General features: G+C 39.9%; 1 protein-coding gene across 2 annotated transcripts; it reads right to left on the bottom strand.

Moving 5' to 3' along the window:
• Positions 1-239: 239 nt before the first annotated feature.
• On the bottom strand, positions 240-16,313 carry LOC116718650 (polymeric immunoglobulin receptor-like). 2 transcript variants are annotated; one of them, XM_032560823.1, is made up of 10 exons: positions 15,488-16,313; positions 13,979-14,320; positions 7,720-8,043; positions 7,374-7,430; positions 7,012-7,083; positions 6,678-6,812; positions 6,370-6,462; positions 5,258-5,298; positions 1,332-1,454; positions 240-368 (listed from the first exon to the last, which is right to left on the bottom strand). In XM_032560823.1, exons 1-10 carry the CDS (start codon positions 15,600-15,602, stop codon positions 282-284), a joined length of 1,389 nt encoding a protein of 462 aa, XP_032416714.1. In that variant the 5' UTR covers positions 15,603-16,313; the 3' UTR covers positions 240-281. The 2 variants fall into 2 exon arrangements, with proteins under 2 accessions (XP_032416714.1, XP_032416722.1); XM_032560831.1 differs by lacking the exons at positions 240-368; positions 1,332-1,454; positions 5,258-5,298; ... (3 more) ...; positions 7,374-7,430; positions 7,720-8,043 and adding exons at positions 10,600-11,484; positions 11,619-11,653; positions 12,984-13,076; positions 13,363-13,410; positions 13,597-13,914 and having other exon boundaries at positions 15,488-16,312.
• Between the last annotated feature and the right edge of the window lie 76 nt (positions 16,314-16,389).

Here is a 16,389-nt window from a genome sequence, read left to right as displayed (position 1 = left end):
TACTTTTGATTTTTGACAAGTTTCTTTATCAAAATGTAAAAAGAATATTTTCACTATGAAAGAAATGTTTCAATCTGATGGTTGCAGTATGACCATCACATTAAATCTGTACTTGAAAACTACAGATTTAATGTGTAGTTTGTTTCTAAAAGTGATGGAAACTCTGAGCTGGTCAGAGTTGATGAATGTGATGCTGGAGCAGATCTTGTGGTTTCTCTCAGCAGACACTGATCTCGTTTCTCTGCAGCTCTGCAGATCTCCAGCATTCCTGCTGCAGTGAATCAGTTCACTGGATCAGCAGGAGAAGATTTCTCTGGACATTGTGGCTCTTCTTTCTCTGGAACCAGGAAGATCTTCTGCAGGGAAAACTGTGGGAACGGAAACGTTCTGATAGAAACCACAGAGAACTCAGCTGAAAACGGACGATACAGCATTGAATATGTCAAAGTTCACGGATCAAACATTTACAGCTTCTCTGTGAAGATCTCAGCCCTGACTGAGTCTGACTCGGGTCGGTACAGATGTGGTTTGGGCCAATCCTCAGAGTCCTACCAGGATTTCACTCTCACTGTTTCAGGAGGTGAGTTTCTGATTAACAAGTCTGATTAATTCAGCTCCATTTCCTTCAGCTCTCATCAGCGTCTTGCTCCTGCTAAAGAAAATCCTCCCCGCAGCATGATTCTGCCGCCGCCGTGCTTCAGTGTGGGCGTGTTGTCCTCAGGGTGTCGGTGTTCTGCCACACATGAAGCTGTTCTCCTGTGAACAGAACCTCAGTGAACACCAGGTTCCTCCTGCATGAAACAGCTCACAGCTTCCACACTGAAACTTTGCGGTCGGCAGAAACTCTGAAACTTGCGGCGCACAAAAACATTCAGGTTTATAAAATCACATGTAAAAGTTTCACCATAAACTTTACAGTTTATAAACATAATAACGGATTTTATTCAGCAGGCGCCACAAGGCTGACATTAACAAAAACTTAACATTTTAAAAAGCAAAATAAAATGTAGGGAGTCAAAACTGAAGGGATGTGTTGATCAATTAAAATGAAAATGCAATTTAAAAAATCTAAATCCTCTAAATCTTCCATATGTCTCTGCCATCTATCAGTAGATAAGATGTCAACATCCTCCGTTTCAGTTTCAACTCCTTTAACCTCGACACCAACAGATTCATGGAGTCTCAACTTCAGTTCAGGAAGTTTCACACCTTCAGTTTCCTCTGAAACCACCAATCAGTCGACAACATCTGACTGTAAGTTATAGTTATAATGTTGAAATATTCCTTTAGTGGTTCGTCCCTCATCATGAAGCTGTTGTTCTGTTGCTCACCTCAGATTGTTGTGTGAAACCAGCAGGTTCTCCTTCACAAACCGCTGCAGATGTTCGGCTGTTTGTGCTTCCAGCCCTGGCCTTCATCGCCGCCCTGCTGTCTGCGATGATGATGATGGTTTTCTGCAGAAGAAGATCAAAGAAACCTCAAACAGGCGAGAGAACAGAAACAGTCCTGTGGTTCTTCTGAGTGGAGTCAGTGTGTTTCCTCATGCATGACTTTCATCCCTCCTTGGTCTCTAAGATAACAAAACTATGAAATGTTTCTGGATTAAATTCATTTCTATCTGTTTTTTTAGTTTGAGTTCTTAAACGTTTCACCATCGGATTGTTCTCAAATGTTCTCCAGATTCTCCTGTGGAAACGGATCAAAGTCCTGCTGCCTGTGAGGTGAGAAAATATTAAATATATTAGTGCTGGTTCATATAGAGATCAAATGAGAAAAACAGGCTTTTACCTTCATATTAGGACATTATTCAGCATAACATGGCATTTAGAAATCTTAATAAATTCAAATAATAAATGAAATCAGTCTAAGTTATAAGTTTCCAGACGGGATCAGGTCCGTGATTCACATTCAGCATTTCCACAAACCCTAAAATATAGCAAATGTTAGACGTTATTATGTTTCTGGAGCAAAGACTTTTTCCCAATAATTCATGTTTTTCTCCTGAAGACGACCAGGATCGATGATGATGATGATGATGATGATGGTGGTGTCAGAGAGGAAGACGGGCGGTGGAGATCTGCTGACGTGGAAATCTACTTGGCGTACATCGACGCCATCAGCAGCTCTGTGGCTGCAGCCGCGGATCAGCGCCAAGTCAGAAAAACTTTCATCTTTTTATTCTCATCATCATAAATATAATAAACAGCAGAACCTGAAAGTTTTTACACCAATTAATGACTCAAAACGACAACTAAACATATTTACTCTGTGAGGTTCTGAGGTTTAAAATACCGTTTTAATAAATTGGTTACCATGGTGATTTAGTTTGTTAGCCAGTTGCTGATGAATACCCAACAGCTGCTGGTTTGTACTGAAGCTGTTTCTGCCTCTTTCAGGCTCCAGATGATGAAGACGATGATGCTGATGAAGCTGAGGTGAATTTCTCCAGCAGACTCTTGGACTCAGCTCTCAGAGCCGGTAGAGGCAGCATCAGTGACGTCCTCTACTCTGACATCTGCCACGACGAGCTGCTCTACTCAAACATTTTTTAATCTGCTCCCATTTATTCTGATGATTTTTCTTTATGTTAACAAACTGAGGCTCATCTGCAGGACAGTCTGGTTTCACACCAACAGAAGCTGAAGTTCTGGATCAATTTCAAATGTAGAAAATGTCCATTTAAAAGTCCAAAGTATCAGTTTCCAGTCATTCCTTGAAGGAAATCCTGATTTATTTACCCTACATGTGGTTGTGCGCCTGTCTACCCAGGAGTTATGTGAGTTTTGTTGTTTGTCTTTTTCTTTGGAACAAATTCGTTGTTTTTCTGTACGATGATTCTGATGAACCCAAAGTCAAATCCATCTACTGTAATATATTCAATTTGCCAATAAAAGTTATAACGGTATCTCCTGTTTACTTATGAGATCAGCTAAATGTTATTTATTTCATAAAGTAAAAACTGTTAAATGTGTCTTAAAGCTGCTCCACTGATTCTGTCCTGCATGTTGTCGTTGTTTCTTTGTCACCTGACTGAGTAAATCAGAATCTTTCTGCTGAACATTTCACCAAACATCACCGAGAGTTTCTGCTGAGGTGAAGCATCAAGGAGGATTAATGTCTTCTTCACCTAAACATGTTCACTATGAGTTCATATGAGTCACGTTAGCGACATCTGCTGGGTATGAAAAGTCATTGCATGCTGTCTGAATGAAGGATGTGGGGAGGCTGAACTGCTCACACTCACACCTGAGGACAGTTTGTAAAGACAGATCAACCTAACAGAACTGTTAGCTTAACTGCTGCTCTGCAGGGAGCAGGGTCAAAGGTCAGACAGAGGCAGCTGAAGCCAGGAAAGTCAAGTTTATTTGTATAAAACAGGAAGTTCAAAATGCTTTACCTCATAAAACATAATACAGTAACTAACTATGAAACAAACAAGAAAAAATACAAATATCATCATCAAACTAATATATTGATCAATGTTCCATTTATTACTAATAAATTCATCTGTAAGCAGGTGGGAATAATTTAAATTTAAAGGAGCTCAGTGATAAACACATGGATGACGTTGTAACATAACCACCATGTTTGTTTTTTCTGAATAAATTCATTACAGAGAAAATGTATCAAACTGTTTAGTAGAAAGTTGCTGTTATTCCATTTTTTAAATTATTCCACTGTTTAAAACTGATATTAGGCATCATGCTGGTTTTAGGTGTGGATGAAATTAATGAATAAAAAGTTCTGTGTTTGTCGGCGCACACCGTCAGATCTGTGCAGCAGGAGATTTGACTTGACCAAATGTTTAAAACAAGTAAAAAATCAAAGAAAAGACGTAAAACAGCGACCAACGTTCGCCCAGCGCCGCAGATCGTTCGCTTAGAAACCGGATCGGAGCTTGGACCCAGGAAACGCCGCCCGGTGCGAGAGGACGGCACCCAGGGGGAAGAAAGACGCTCTGGACTTTATTTTTCTTTTGGGGGATTTTTGGTGGTACCACTCTTTTTCTCATCTTTTTGGACTTTTCATTTTGGATTGGGACTTTGGAGTAAAACGGGGAAATGCTTCCAGGACTTTGTTTTGTTTTTTGAGGATGTGGGACTCTTTCATCTCATTCAAAAAGAACAGGAATTTTTGGACATTTAATTATTTAGGTTTTTTGGCTGACATAAACTGAGTGATTTAAATTTAACCTATCATTATTTTTGAGGGATTTTTGGTTACTGATCTATTTATCAGAAGAATTATTATTATTTCTTAGTATTGTGGTTTTTTTAATAAATTATTGTTGCTAAAAATCAACTAATTTCATATTGAGTGGTTGGATATTTATTTATTTTTTATCAAATTAAATGGTGTATGGATATTTTACTTGATTCCTGTGACGGATCCTCTTTGAGTGTTTTGTGAGTTCTGCTTTAAATCAACGTCCTTCAGGTGACAGAAGGCCGACTTTGTAACTGTCTTTATGTGGCTCTGAATGTTCAGGGCAGAGGTCAGAGGTCAGCATGACCTCTAGTTTCCAGCTGTAATAACTGAAGCTGTGTTGACTCTAGATCTATAACTCTAGATTGTTCCTCTTTAGGTCCACAGATAATAACTTCAGTTTTGTTTTTGTTCAGAAAGTTTTGGCACATCCACACATTTATCTGTTCTAATAATCTGATCAGTGATTGGATGGCTCGGAGTCACCTGGTGACATCATAATGTAGAGCTGTGTACCATCTGCATAGTTATGGTCTTATTTTTTATTAGAACCTGAGTTAAGAGGGGGCCCAGGATCGAGCCTTGTGGTACCAAACAGGTTCGGAGTTTGATTGTAACTGACTAGACCAAGTCTGTGTCCATTTTATGAGACTTGGATCCTCAGTTCAGAGACCTGGTCCACAGCTTTATCAACAACTATTCAATAACATGAAGCTACATGTCAAACTCTTTATCTATGATACAAGAATAAATTTTCCTAATTCGGTTTTATTCTGATTTAAGCAAAACAAACATTATTCCTTGGATCAGAACCGGATTCCAGGATCTTATTTGTCTTTTTCTATGGTACAGTAGATATGATTCTCTTCTTTGGTGATATAACTGAGGTCCTGGTAGATGGGGTTCTCAAAAGTGGAGTTTTCATAAATGGATTTCTAAAAGGAGTCATAGAAACATTCACTGTTATTACACTCAGCTTCATAAAGAGATTAAAAAAGTTAAAACACTGAAACTGAGGAAATGATGCAAACAGAAAAACAGAAAAACTTACTGCAGCGTTTGATCCAGCTGCACCTCCTTCGTTCTCTGCATCTGTTAAACAATTTACAGTTATTGTTTATGAAGCTGAACGTCTTTAGTGTTTTTGAAATGATATAAAACCATCAAGTCAATAATCACTTTAATCTGATTAGTTTAAAACAGTGCAGCTCTGTGATTGGTTCATCCAGATCAGTCTTCTTAAACAGACACACATGTTGGGAAACTTTGTTTTCATTAATGCAATTAACATCCAACACCAATCACTTACAGCACCGAGTGGAATATTAATATTTTCAGTTGTTGGGTGATCATTTATAGTTGTCAGCATTTTTCCTGTTATATCAGATACCATGTGATGGAGGAAGCAGGTTGCCTTGGTTATATTTAACCAAAAGAAATAAATCTTGGTGCTGGTTTTATTCAGAACTATGTAGAAGGAACTTTGGACCTTCAGGTTCCCCAACATTTCTATCGATATTTATTGCATACATGTGTAATATGTTTTCATTTAAATAACTCACCACTTCATCTGTTATTTTAAAACCTATCAGACAGGTATCTACAGACAATAATCAAAATTGAACTATTTGACTATTGTCTTCATAACCAGCTTGTTCCCCGATTTGGAAATTTTGGTCTAAATTACTAGTTTTCTCAATAATTGCTCTAATTAATGAATTATAGTTTTTCATAACCAAAACTAGATTTCCATGGTGACATAACAATGATGCACATGATGCTCTGCAGTTTCACCAAGAACAAACATGGCGTCATTTGGAGTTCCTTTATTTTTTGGTGGCGGTGTTAAAGCACCACTTATTGTGAGCCTCGATTTGAATATGAACCACCTGCCTTGTTTCTTCTACATAAACAGCACTGAGGCACTGAGGAGTGAACTCATGACTCCACCTCACCACCAGGTGGAGCCAGAGAACCATCTGGTTCCAACTGCTAATCTGGTCCAACAGAAAGATTCTCCACTTCCTCCACATCCTTTTCATATCTAAGCTTCATGATACAAAACATTTTTTTCATCAACGACATTCTGTTTTTAGGTAAATATTTCAGTTTTTCAGAATATTTTGTCTCTTTCCTGACTGCTGGTGTTTGTTGGTGTCTCACCTCTCAGAGATCTTCTCCTGCAGGAAACCAGCAGAGCTGCTGGGATCAGAACCACAATGGCAGCCAGAGTCACACCAACGACCACATGAACGTCTGCAGAGGGTCAACAAGCCGGTCACACTGAGCATGCTCAGAACCTGCTAATACTCACTGAATAACAGGATGCACATAAACAGAACCCAGAACCATCAGAACCTGGTTCTGGTTTTTCTTCTATAGAAATGAAGTTCTGGCTGCAGGTTATGAAGAAAACCACGGAGAATATATAAATAGAAACATTATTATGAAGATTTTTCCAGATGACTCACAGAGGAAAGATTTTTCTTCGTTATCCTGAATCTGAGCCGAGTCGTTACTGATTTTAAAAGATCTTTCATGTGTGAAATTTCTTGAACTGGAGTTGAATCTCTGAGTTGTTGCTGTGGAGCTGGTTGGGTTGTTTGCTGTGAAAAAGTAAATAAGGTCAGATATCAGTCAATCAATCTTTATTTATAGAGGAACTTCTACACACACAGTGACAGAAATGCTGTGCAGGTCACTAACGTAAAGACAAAAACAACGGCAATGAAACAGATGAAAAAATATAAAATGAAAAAGAAACCAAAAAAAAAAACTATTAAAACATGAGACTTTAAAACTGACTGAAAACATGAGCAGAAATGGAGCTTAAAGTCTGTGATGATACTGCTGGTGTGGAGCTGGACGGGCCAACCGCTGGAAGGAGAAAAGAAACATAAATCAATCAATCAGTCAATCAATCAATCAATCAATCAGTCAATGAATCAATCAGTCAATCGTTATTTATAGAGGACGCCACACACTCAAAGTGACAGAACTGCTGTACAGGTCCATAAAGCAAAGTATGAACAATAAGATAAATAAATACAATAAAACAGACAAAGTAATAAAGACGACAAGAAAAAAACAGGAAGTAAAAGAAAGAAAGTGAAGCATTCATGATGAAATCAGCCTGATCAATTCTGATCAATTAGAGACTTTAAAACCTGAACTGGAGCTGGAAGGGATAGTTGTTGTTGGTGTGGAGCTGGACGGGCCGACTGCTGGAAAAAAGTGAATAAAGTCCATAAATCATGAGCAAAAAGACCAAAACATGATTTATCTACAATAAATCATGTAAAAAAAGAGCAACTAAAAATATTACAGAGGTAAAAATATTAAACTGGAAAATTACCACAAATACCTGAAAATACCTCAAATATATATTTCAGATTTCCGACAAAGAATGTTAAAGAACTTAGAGGTGAGAAAAGAAAACGTCTCTGATAAACTCAAAGGTTTTTGAAACTACAACTTTTCTAAAATGTAGAAGTTTAATTCAGTAAAACTCACCATCAGTGACGGTGATGTAAAAGTCTCTGTGTAGATCTGAGCGAATCGTTCTGTCCATTTTACATCGGTACCGTCCGGAGTCAGACTGGGTCAGCTGTGTGATGGTCACCAACAGAACTGCTGATTTTAGTCTGTTTTCATATTCAATGCTGTATCTGCCTCTGTCGGCTCTGACTCCATCAGTCTGAACCAGAACTTCATCTTTTCCACATTCTCCTCTGCAGAACAGTCGTTTTCTTCCAGAGTCTCCAAAGGAACAGGCGACTGTCACTGAGCTGCCAGCTTCTGTATGGAGGTGAGGAACTTTGCTTCCATCCACCAGATCTGATCAAATAACCACCAATAATCATCAATCAATAATCATCAGTTAGTTTTTGACTTAAGATTTTGATTTAAATGTTTTCACATCTTTCTCAGAGACTCACCGTCTACAACAACCAGGCTGAAGTCCAGGAATGAAGTTGATGATGAAGAGTCGCCCAAACCACATCGGTACCGACCGGCGTCGGACCGGGTCAGCTCTGAGATGCTCACATACAGAACCGAGAATGTTCTGGAAGCTTCTCTATCATATTTGGTTCTGTATCGTCCGATCTGAGCTGCGTCGTCACTCGTTCTGATCAGGAGGTTTTCTCCTTCACAGGTTTCCCTGCAGAAGAACTTCCAGGCTCCAGATGAGAAAGAGACACATGAAATCAAGATGTCTTCCCCAGAAACTCCATATTGTCTCAGAACTTCAAATGTTCTGATGTCTTTGACCTGCAGAGCTGCAGAAAATAATGCATTAGTGCAGGTTGCTGTTGTTCTGGCTGAGCAGGTTAGCCTGAGGAAGTAAAAAAAATCCTACTGATGCAGAAGAAGAAGAAGAGAACTGTTAACAAGAAAACAAGGAGGAGCTGAGAAAGAAGATCTGACATGAAATCTACAGAAACAAGATGGAGGACCAGCTGCAGCACCTGTGCAGTTTGAAAATGTTCTTCAGGTGACAGAAGGCCGACTTCGTAACTGTCTTTATGTGACTCTGAAGGTTCAGGTCAGAGTCTATCACCACAGTGACACCCAGTGTCCACACCGCGGTACTGAGCACATTTTAGATCTCTAATAAGTCCTTTATGTTAAAGGTCTGGCATCTGTTTTGTTTCTATTTTATGATTTTATGTTTCATCATTTTATGATGTCAGCAAGAAGCTACAGGTGAAAGTCGAACAGTTAAAACTCTGACCTGCAAATACTTTCACCCAACAGCAGACAGACAGACAGACAGACAGACAGGCAGACAGACAGGCAGACAGAGAGCATGTACTGTAGATAATCATCAGTTAGATTTGCTAAGTGAGAAACTTCCTTTCTTCAGTGAGCTCTGTGTAGGATTTAGTTTTGTATAAATTAAGATGAGCATTTTGGATCATTCTAAACATAAATTTTACTCCAAATGTTCAAATTTGCAGATAAATCAACATTATATTTACTGACAGGAAGTGAGATTATTATATCTACTTCTGAAAGTCAAGAAAAGGGTTATGAGAATAACTTTGCGGTTTTACGTTTAAGGAAGTTCTGTGTTTACATGTTTACGCTTAAATTTTGTCTGAATAATAGATTTGACTTAATGATATTCAAGAATTCAAGAATCAGATAATTACACTGAATTGAAGCTTTAAAGGGATTAAATCTTTTCCATCAGATGTGTTCTCTCTGGGCGTATCGTTCAGAGGTCAGAGCGACCGCCCCGATACGGAGGCCGTCCTGAGTTCGACTCCCATCCTCTGTTCCTTTAAATGTTCTCTAAATGATTTATAATTTTATTGTTCCATGTTGAAAAGTATTTTTTTATTTTATTTTTTTATTTTGCCAGATGTTTGGGTTGTTCCAAAGTTTGAATACTTTATCCATTAACAACATTTTACAGTCATGTGTTTAAATTACCAGTTAACAGCTGAGAGGAAAACCTTTAAATAATGTAAATAAACAGCTAAAGGTGATTTACTCACAGAGGAAGACGAGGCAGAGCGAAGACAGACGGGCCATCATGATGGTTTCCTGCTGCTGCGTCTCCCAGCTGATCATCAAACCCGTCACTCCTCCGCTCTCCTCCCCTCGGGGCGTTCGCTGCTCGTTTCCCTCTGCACCAACACTGACCACAGAAACTCTCCAGTCAAATGAAAAGGAGCCTAAATGAACCAGTATAACCTAAAATACCAGTATAATCTGTAGAAACCAGTAACACTGACCACAGAAACTCTCCAGTCAAATGTTGAAGCTGACATGTTTCTGCTGTAAAGATCTTTGCATCATTGATGTTTCATTATATTATATTTCATTATATTATAGAGTTCAGTGTCTCACTGATACGATCAGTAACTATTTTCTGTTTTTTCTTTGCTGTGGTCAATCGTTTCTGAGACATGAACCACTTTTCTGTGACTTTACTGGTTTCTGCAGCCGAGTGTTTCTCTGAGTGGCTGCATGACTCAGAAACAGGTCAAAGAATCCTGGAACACAGAACTCATCAGACAGAAAGAAAGCTTCGCTGCAGAGCGGAGACTCAGGGTCAGAGGTCAGCCCTCTTTGTTGCCCTGTGGCGTTCCCCTCCTCTCACCAAATGATAGGCAGCAGCTACACTGATGTAGCTTTGTGTGCAGAGGAGTTAACTGGTCCTCTGGTTACAAATCAAAGCATTAATCATCATTCCTCCACCGCCGTGCTCAACAGTAGTTATGAAGTATTCATGCTCAGTTTGGTGAAGATTATGTTCTAAAGTCTGCAGGCCTGATTTTGTTCATTTGTCCAAAACCTTTGAGTTAAAATGTTCATTATTGGACTAAATTATAAAAAAATAGAAATAAATGCAAGGTGCATCACTTATGCAAAAATAAATGATCACATTACATTTTTGTCATTTATTCAGCACATATCTTGAGTTTCTTAGAAAAGTTTTTAGTCATGCAGAGCGACACACACAGAACCAGGAACACACACACACTCCCATACTGGGATGAACGAACCTGACAGCTAAACAAAAAACTAAATGAAAAAATGTTTGGATCGTTTTTCTCACTGACATCAAGCAAAGAAACAAAATATGTTTTTATGTAACTTTAGTTAAACTAAACTAAACTAATTCCAGTGTAAAATGCTTCTGTCAGCAAATAGATGCAGAATTAAATCTGATTGCGGCTCCGTCCGAGTACCGGTACTGAAAATGCTTGGTGGAACCATTTTGGTTCGGCAAACAAATGAACTATTTTAAAATTTGTCCAGATGCAGATCAAAGGTTCTCCTGGTCCAACGTTGAAACTGGACCAAAGTTCTTCAGATATGCAAAGATTTGATTCACAAAGCGTCTCATTATTTATCTGAAATGATTTCAAGTCGAGTGAAAACATTACGGAGAAAAACAGAGCAAAGTGCAGCTCCGGCGTTCTGCAGCCTCCAGCCCGGTCCAAACCCAATCATGAGACCACAGAGCGGTTCTGATGGCTCAGGCCAGTCCAACAACGGTGCGTTCAAGTACAATCCCACACTGGATTGTCTTAAACTGCAGCTCTAAATCTAAAATGATTTGGCTTTAAGTTGCTTTATGCAAAACTTTATTGTTCATTTTCAGTTTTCTTCAGATTTCAGGTGAAAATCTTTTCATTCCTGAGGCTCAGAAACAAAATTCAGGATTTTATTTGGGTTCTCCAGAGAACAGTAGATCTGGTTCTGGTCCCTGGTGGCCGGGCTGAGGTTCTGATAGAAACCTTTCAGAGTGGATGTGGTTCGCTGAAAGGAAGACAAACATTCACTGTGGTAACCATGGAAACCCAGCAGCATAAAGAGATGACTGAATATGTGAGCAAATGAAGCAAACACCAAACCGCTTTATGATTATTACTGAAGATATTTATTAAACTTACCTCAGAGTTTGATCCAGATGAACTTCCTCTGCTCTCTGCAAAACAAATCACAGTTTCTGTTATGAGGCTGAAAGTTATCAAGTCAAGAATCATTTTAATCTGATGCATTAAAAACAGAGAAGCTCTGTGATTGGTTCAGATAAATCTGCAGAACTTAAACATCCAGATCCGTCTGTTTAGGAAGAAATAGATTTTGTTTCTCAGATAGCACACGCAGATCAGAGCCCATCATGGTATGAGCTCTGAAAGAAAATTATTTCTCTCATTTGATCACATTATAGAAACATAAATAATCAATTCAATGAGAGGATAATAATAATACTAGAGGCTCTGAAGGATAATTGGGCGGATCGGGACATTTCCCAGTGGGCTGGTCGGATGTTTGGCTGTTTTATCTTTTATTTTTAATGAGTAGTGAAGTCCTGGCACTGGGCTGATCATGTACTCCAAAACCAAAACCATTCAGTTCTTTATGGACCATTAAAGGAAGTGATGCTAAAGTCCAGTTTGGAAAGACATTTGTTCTTATAAAAATGACTAAACATGAAAAGGAATACTTTTTCTAAAAGGTTGTAATTCTTCCGGAGTTTTTCATTTCAACATGTTGAAGCTCAAAGATCATAATCAGGAGGTCCGACTCAGTCAGGTCCGGTTCTGCTTCTGCCAGTGATGAAAACGTCCAGTCCAGAAGTTCTCCAGTCCAGATGTTCTCCAGTCCAGATGTTCTCCAGTCCAGAGGTTCTCCAGTCCAGATGTTCTCCAGTCCAGATGTTCTCCAGTCCAGAGGTTCTCCAGTCTAGATGTTCTCCAGTCCTGCTCCGACCTTTTGACCTCGGATCCCAGCAGAATAAACTGGGAACCAGAGGACTGGAGGATTCCTGCTGATCTGCTCTCCTCTGACGTCAGTCTCTGACGTTGAACCGTTTTCACTTCCTGCCCTGCCAGAGTTTCAGTCGGCTGGTTCTGCTGGATCCACTCAGAAAAAGCGCGCCGTAGCCACAGTAAAGCATGGTGGTGGCAGTGTGGTGGTCTGGGCTGTTTCGCTGCTTCAGGAAGTCGTTCTGTGATAAATGAAATCATGAACACTGAAGGAGAAAATCGGGCCATCTGTCGGTGACCTCAAGCTGAAACCAACCAGAACAACGACCCAAAACACCAGCAGGTCCACCTCTGGACGGCTGAAGGGAAACTACATGAAGACGCTGCAGTGGCCTAGTCAAAGACCTTAAACAGCATTTTGTTTTTAATATTGTTGTCTTTGACTAATATTTAAATTGGTTTGATGTTCTGAAACAGTGTTTTGACCTGATAACTTGGTAAATATTTCAGTTTTTCAGAATATTCTGGTGTTTGTTGGTGTCTCACCTCTCAGAGATCTTCTCCTGCAGGAAACCAGCAGAGCTGCTGGGATCAGAACCATCATGGCAGCCAGAGTCACACCAACAACCACAGGAACGTCTGCAGAGGGTCAACAAGCCGGTCACACTGAGCATGCTCAGAACCTGCTAATATTTACTGAATAACAGGATGAACATTAACAGAACCCAGAACCATCAGAACCTGGTTCTGGTTTTTATTCTTCTATATAAATTAAGTTCTGGCTGTCTGAATCAGTCAAAAATATATTTGAATAGAAATATTATGATGAAGATTTTTACAGTTGTATGAGGAAGGACGTGTCTCTGTTTTCTAACCCTGAACTGACATGTTATTGATTTTATAATATTTTGGTTTATAAATTTACTTGAGCTGAAGCTCTGAGTCGTCGGCGTGGGACCGGACGGGTCGGCTGCTGGGAAAAGTGGAACAAGAGAGAAAACTTCCTGCTGACTCACTGAACTACTAAAAAACTGTAAATATTATTGATCTTGTTTGAGTTTAAATCACTTATTTATGAATAGAAAGAATTAAAACAGTTTGAGTGATTGATAAAGTTATTTTAATGAAACACAGAGAATCTAATGTAGTAAAGACTCACCATCAGTGACGGTGAGGCTGAAATCTCTGTACAGATCTGAAGTTCTGTCCATCACACATCGGTACCGTCCGGAGTCAGACTGGGTCAGCTGTGTGACGGTCACCAGCAGAACTGCTCCTGATGTTTCTCCATCATATTTAATGCTGTATCTGCCTTTATTAGCACCGACTCCATCAGTTTCAACAAGAAGGTCTTTATCTCCACATTCCCCTCTGCACAAGGATTTGACTAGGCCAGAGGAGCCAAAGGAACAGGCGACTGTCAGTGAGCTGCCAGCGTCTCTATGGATGTGATGATGTTCGTTTCCATCCAGCAGGTCTGTTCAAACAATCATCAGTTTCCTAAAGATTTACAGTTAAATGTTTCCACATCAGAGACTCACCGTCTACAACAACCAGCCTGAAGTCCAGGAATGAAGCTGGTGATGAAGAGTCGCCCAGACCACATCGGTACCGACCGGCGTCGGACCGGGTCAGCTCTGAGATGCTCACAGACAGAACCGAGAATGTTCTGGAAGCTTCTTTAACATATTCAGTTCTGTATCGTCCGATCTGAGCTGCGTCGTCACTCGTTCTGATCAGGAGGTTTTCTCCTTCACAGGTTTCCCTGCAGAAGAACTTTATTCTTCCAGATGAGAGAAAGACGCATGGAAAAGTTGTGTTTCCTCCAGAAACTCCATAATGTGACAAAGTTTCAACAGTAGAGCTGCATCTGACCTGCAGGGCTGCAGAAAATAATGCATTAGCTGATGTGTTAGTGCAGGTTGTTGTTGTTCTGGGTGAGCAGGTTAACCTGAGGAGGCAACTGAAATCAGCCGAACTGCCGTTTATTCACAAACCTCATTTCATCACTCGCTTTAATTTGCTCAAACTGGAGAAAGTGGAGTTTGGTGTTGGAGGTAAAACTCCTGCTCTAGAGTCTCAGATGGAAATTTAACCGTCACCATGGCGAGAGCATTTATTTCATCACCAAGATGTGGATTCAACACAATGAAGCGTCTGAGAAGCTCCTCCTGCCTGGTATCTGACAGGGAGGGAGACCCGGCAGGAGATCCGAGTTTCAAACACGATCACTAACAAGATCAAATGCAGCATTCTGAAGTTCAACCTGAAATGTTTCCTGGTCATTATTATTATTATTATTATTATTATTATTATTATTATTATTATTATTATTATTATTAAGCGTTAGATCTTTGTCAGGAACATGTTGTTTTTCATGTGCAAAGCTTTTTCCTTTCTACCTTAATATTGTTTTTCTACCTTAATGTTGTTTTTCTACCTTAATGTTGTTTTTCTACCTTAATGTTGTTTTTCTACCTTAATATTGTTTTTCTACCTTAATGTTTTTCTCATCTAACAAAATGGCTGCAGCCTCAGGCGCCTGTCATTTCTTCTGTTGTTTGTTTCCTGGTTTTGGACCCGTCAGTAGAACCAACTCAGAACAGTTCAGTGCATGAATGTTCCATAACCTTCTGAACAGAAATAAAACAGAATTTATTATCGTTGGACCCAAAGCGGAGCAATCCAGAGTCTGTGCACAGCTTCAGTTCTTTTTCTGATTCAGAACCGAGACCTGTCTGTCCGGTGAGGCTGAGGATTGTTTTACAGCAGAACCACATCATCTGCAGCGAAGACGCAAAATCATCCACAGCAAAGATCCCAGAGATCCCAGAGATCCCAGGGATCCCAGAGATCCGGTCCATGTTGATCACAGAGGAGCAGCTGTGGAGGAGTCCGGTCCACAGCAGGAACCAGCTCCTTGTCGGGTTTTACCACATCCTGAGGCTTGATTACTTTTCCATTGGTGACATTTTACAGTAATCAGTAAAACGTTGTGAGAGGAAAACCTTTAAATAATGTAAATAAACAGCTAAAGGTGATTTACTCACAGAGGACGATGAGGCAGAGCGAAGACAGACGGGCCATCATGATGGTTTCCTGCTGCTGCGTCTCCCAGCTGATCATCAAACCCGTCACTCCTCCGCTCTCCTCCCCTCGGGGCATTCGCTGCTCGTTTCCCTCTGACGCTGCACCAACACTGACCACAGAAACTCTCCAGTCAAATGAAATGGAGTCAAAATGAACCAGTATAACCTAAAGAAACCATTGTGACATACTGGAACCAGTGCTGGATGCCCTCTGAACCCAGTCCAGGTGGTGGACTGGACCCGTCTGTCTGTTCCAGTGACAAACTGCTGCATCCTAAATGCTCAAAGAGCCGTTATCACAGATCCTTCCTCCCAGCTGCTGTCAGACTTTATAACCTTCACTGCACATTTCTTTAGACTGGAGTAAAAAAAAGTCTGAACAGCACTGCTGATGAAACACTGTACAATATTTTTATAGATTTTACATTTTATCTTTGTGTGAAACTACTTGCTTTGATTGCCTGTTGCTTTGTTGGTGAAATGTTCCCAATAAATCATATTTCCATTTTATCTTCAGGTTATTTAGTGATTGTTTTTATTTATTTTTTTGCTATGGTTCTGGTTTTACCCCCCACTTCTCTTACATGGAAATATTTTAAAGAAGTGGCTTCTGAGACATGAACCACATCTGTGTGACTGGTGCTGCTGGTTCCTGCTGCAGTGTGCAGAAACACTGGCAGCTGGTTTCCATGGATACACATCAGAAAAAACCTTCAGGAAACCTAAAGAAAGTCTCATCTTCCAGAGACCCAGAATGAACAGAAAGTTACTCCCGAGCCTCTGTGGGATCATTTCTGTTTCAGAGAATCAGCATCTGGAGAAAAACCAAAACCCAGGATAAAAAGAACAGAGAAAACTGAAAA

Source organism: Xiphophorus hellerii, chromosome 1 (genome assembly GCF_003331165.1).
Source record: "Xiphophorus hellerii strain 12219 chromosome 1, Xiphophorus_hellerii-4.1, whole genome shotgun sequence".
In the NCBI taxonomy this organism is placed as follows: domain Eukaryota; kingdom Metazoa; phylum Chordata; class Actinopteri; order Cyprinodontiformes; family Poeciliidae; genus Xiphophorus; species Xiphophorus hellerii.
This window is presented reverse-complemented; position numbering and strand designations above follow the sequence as displayed.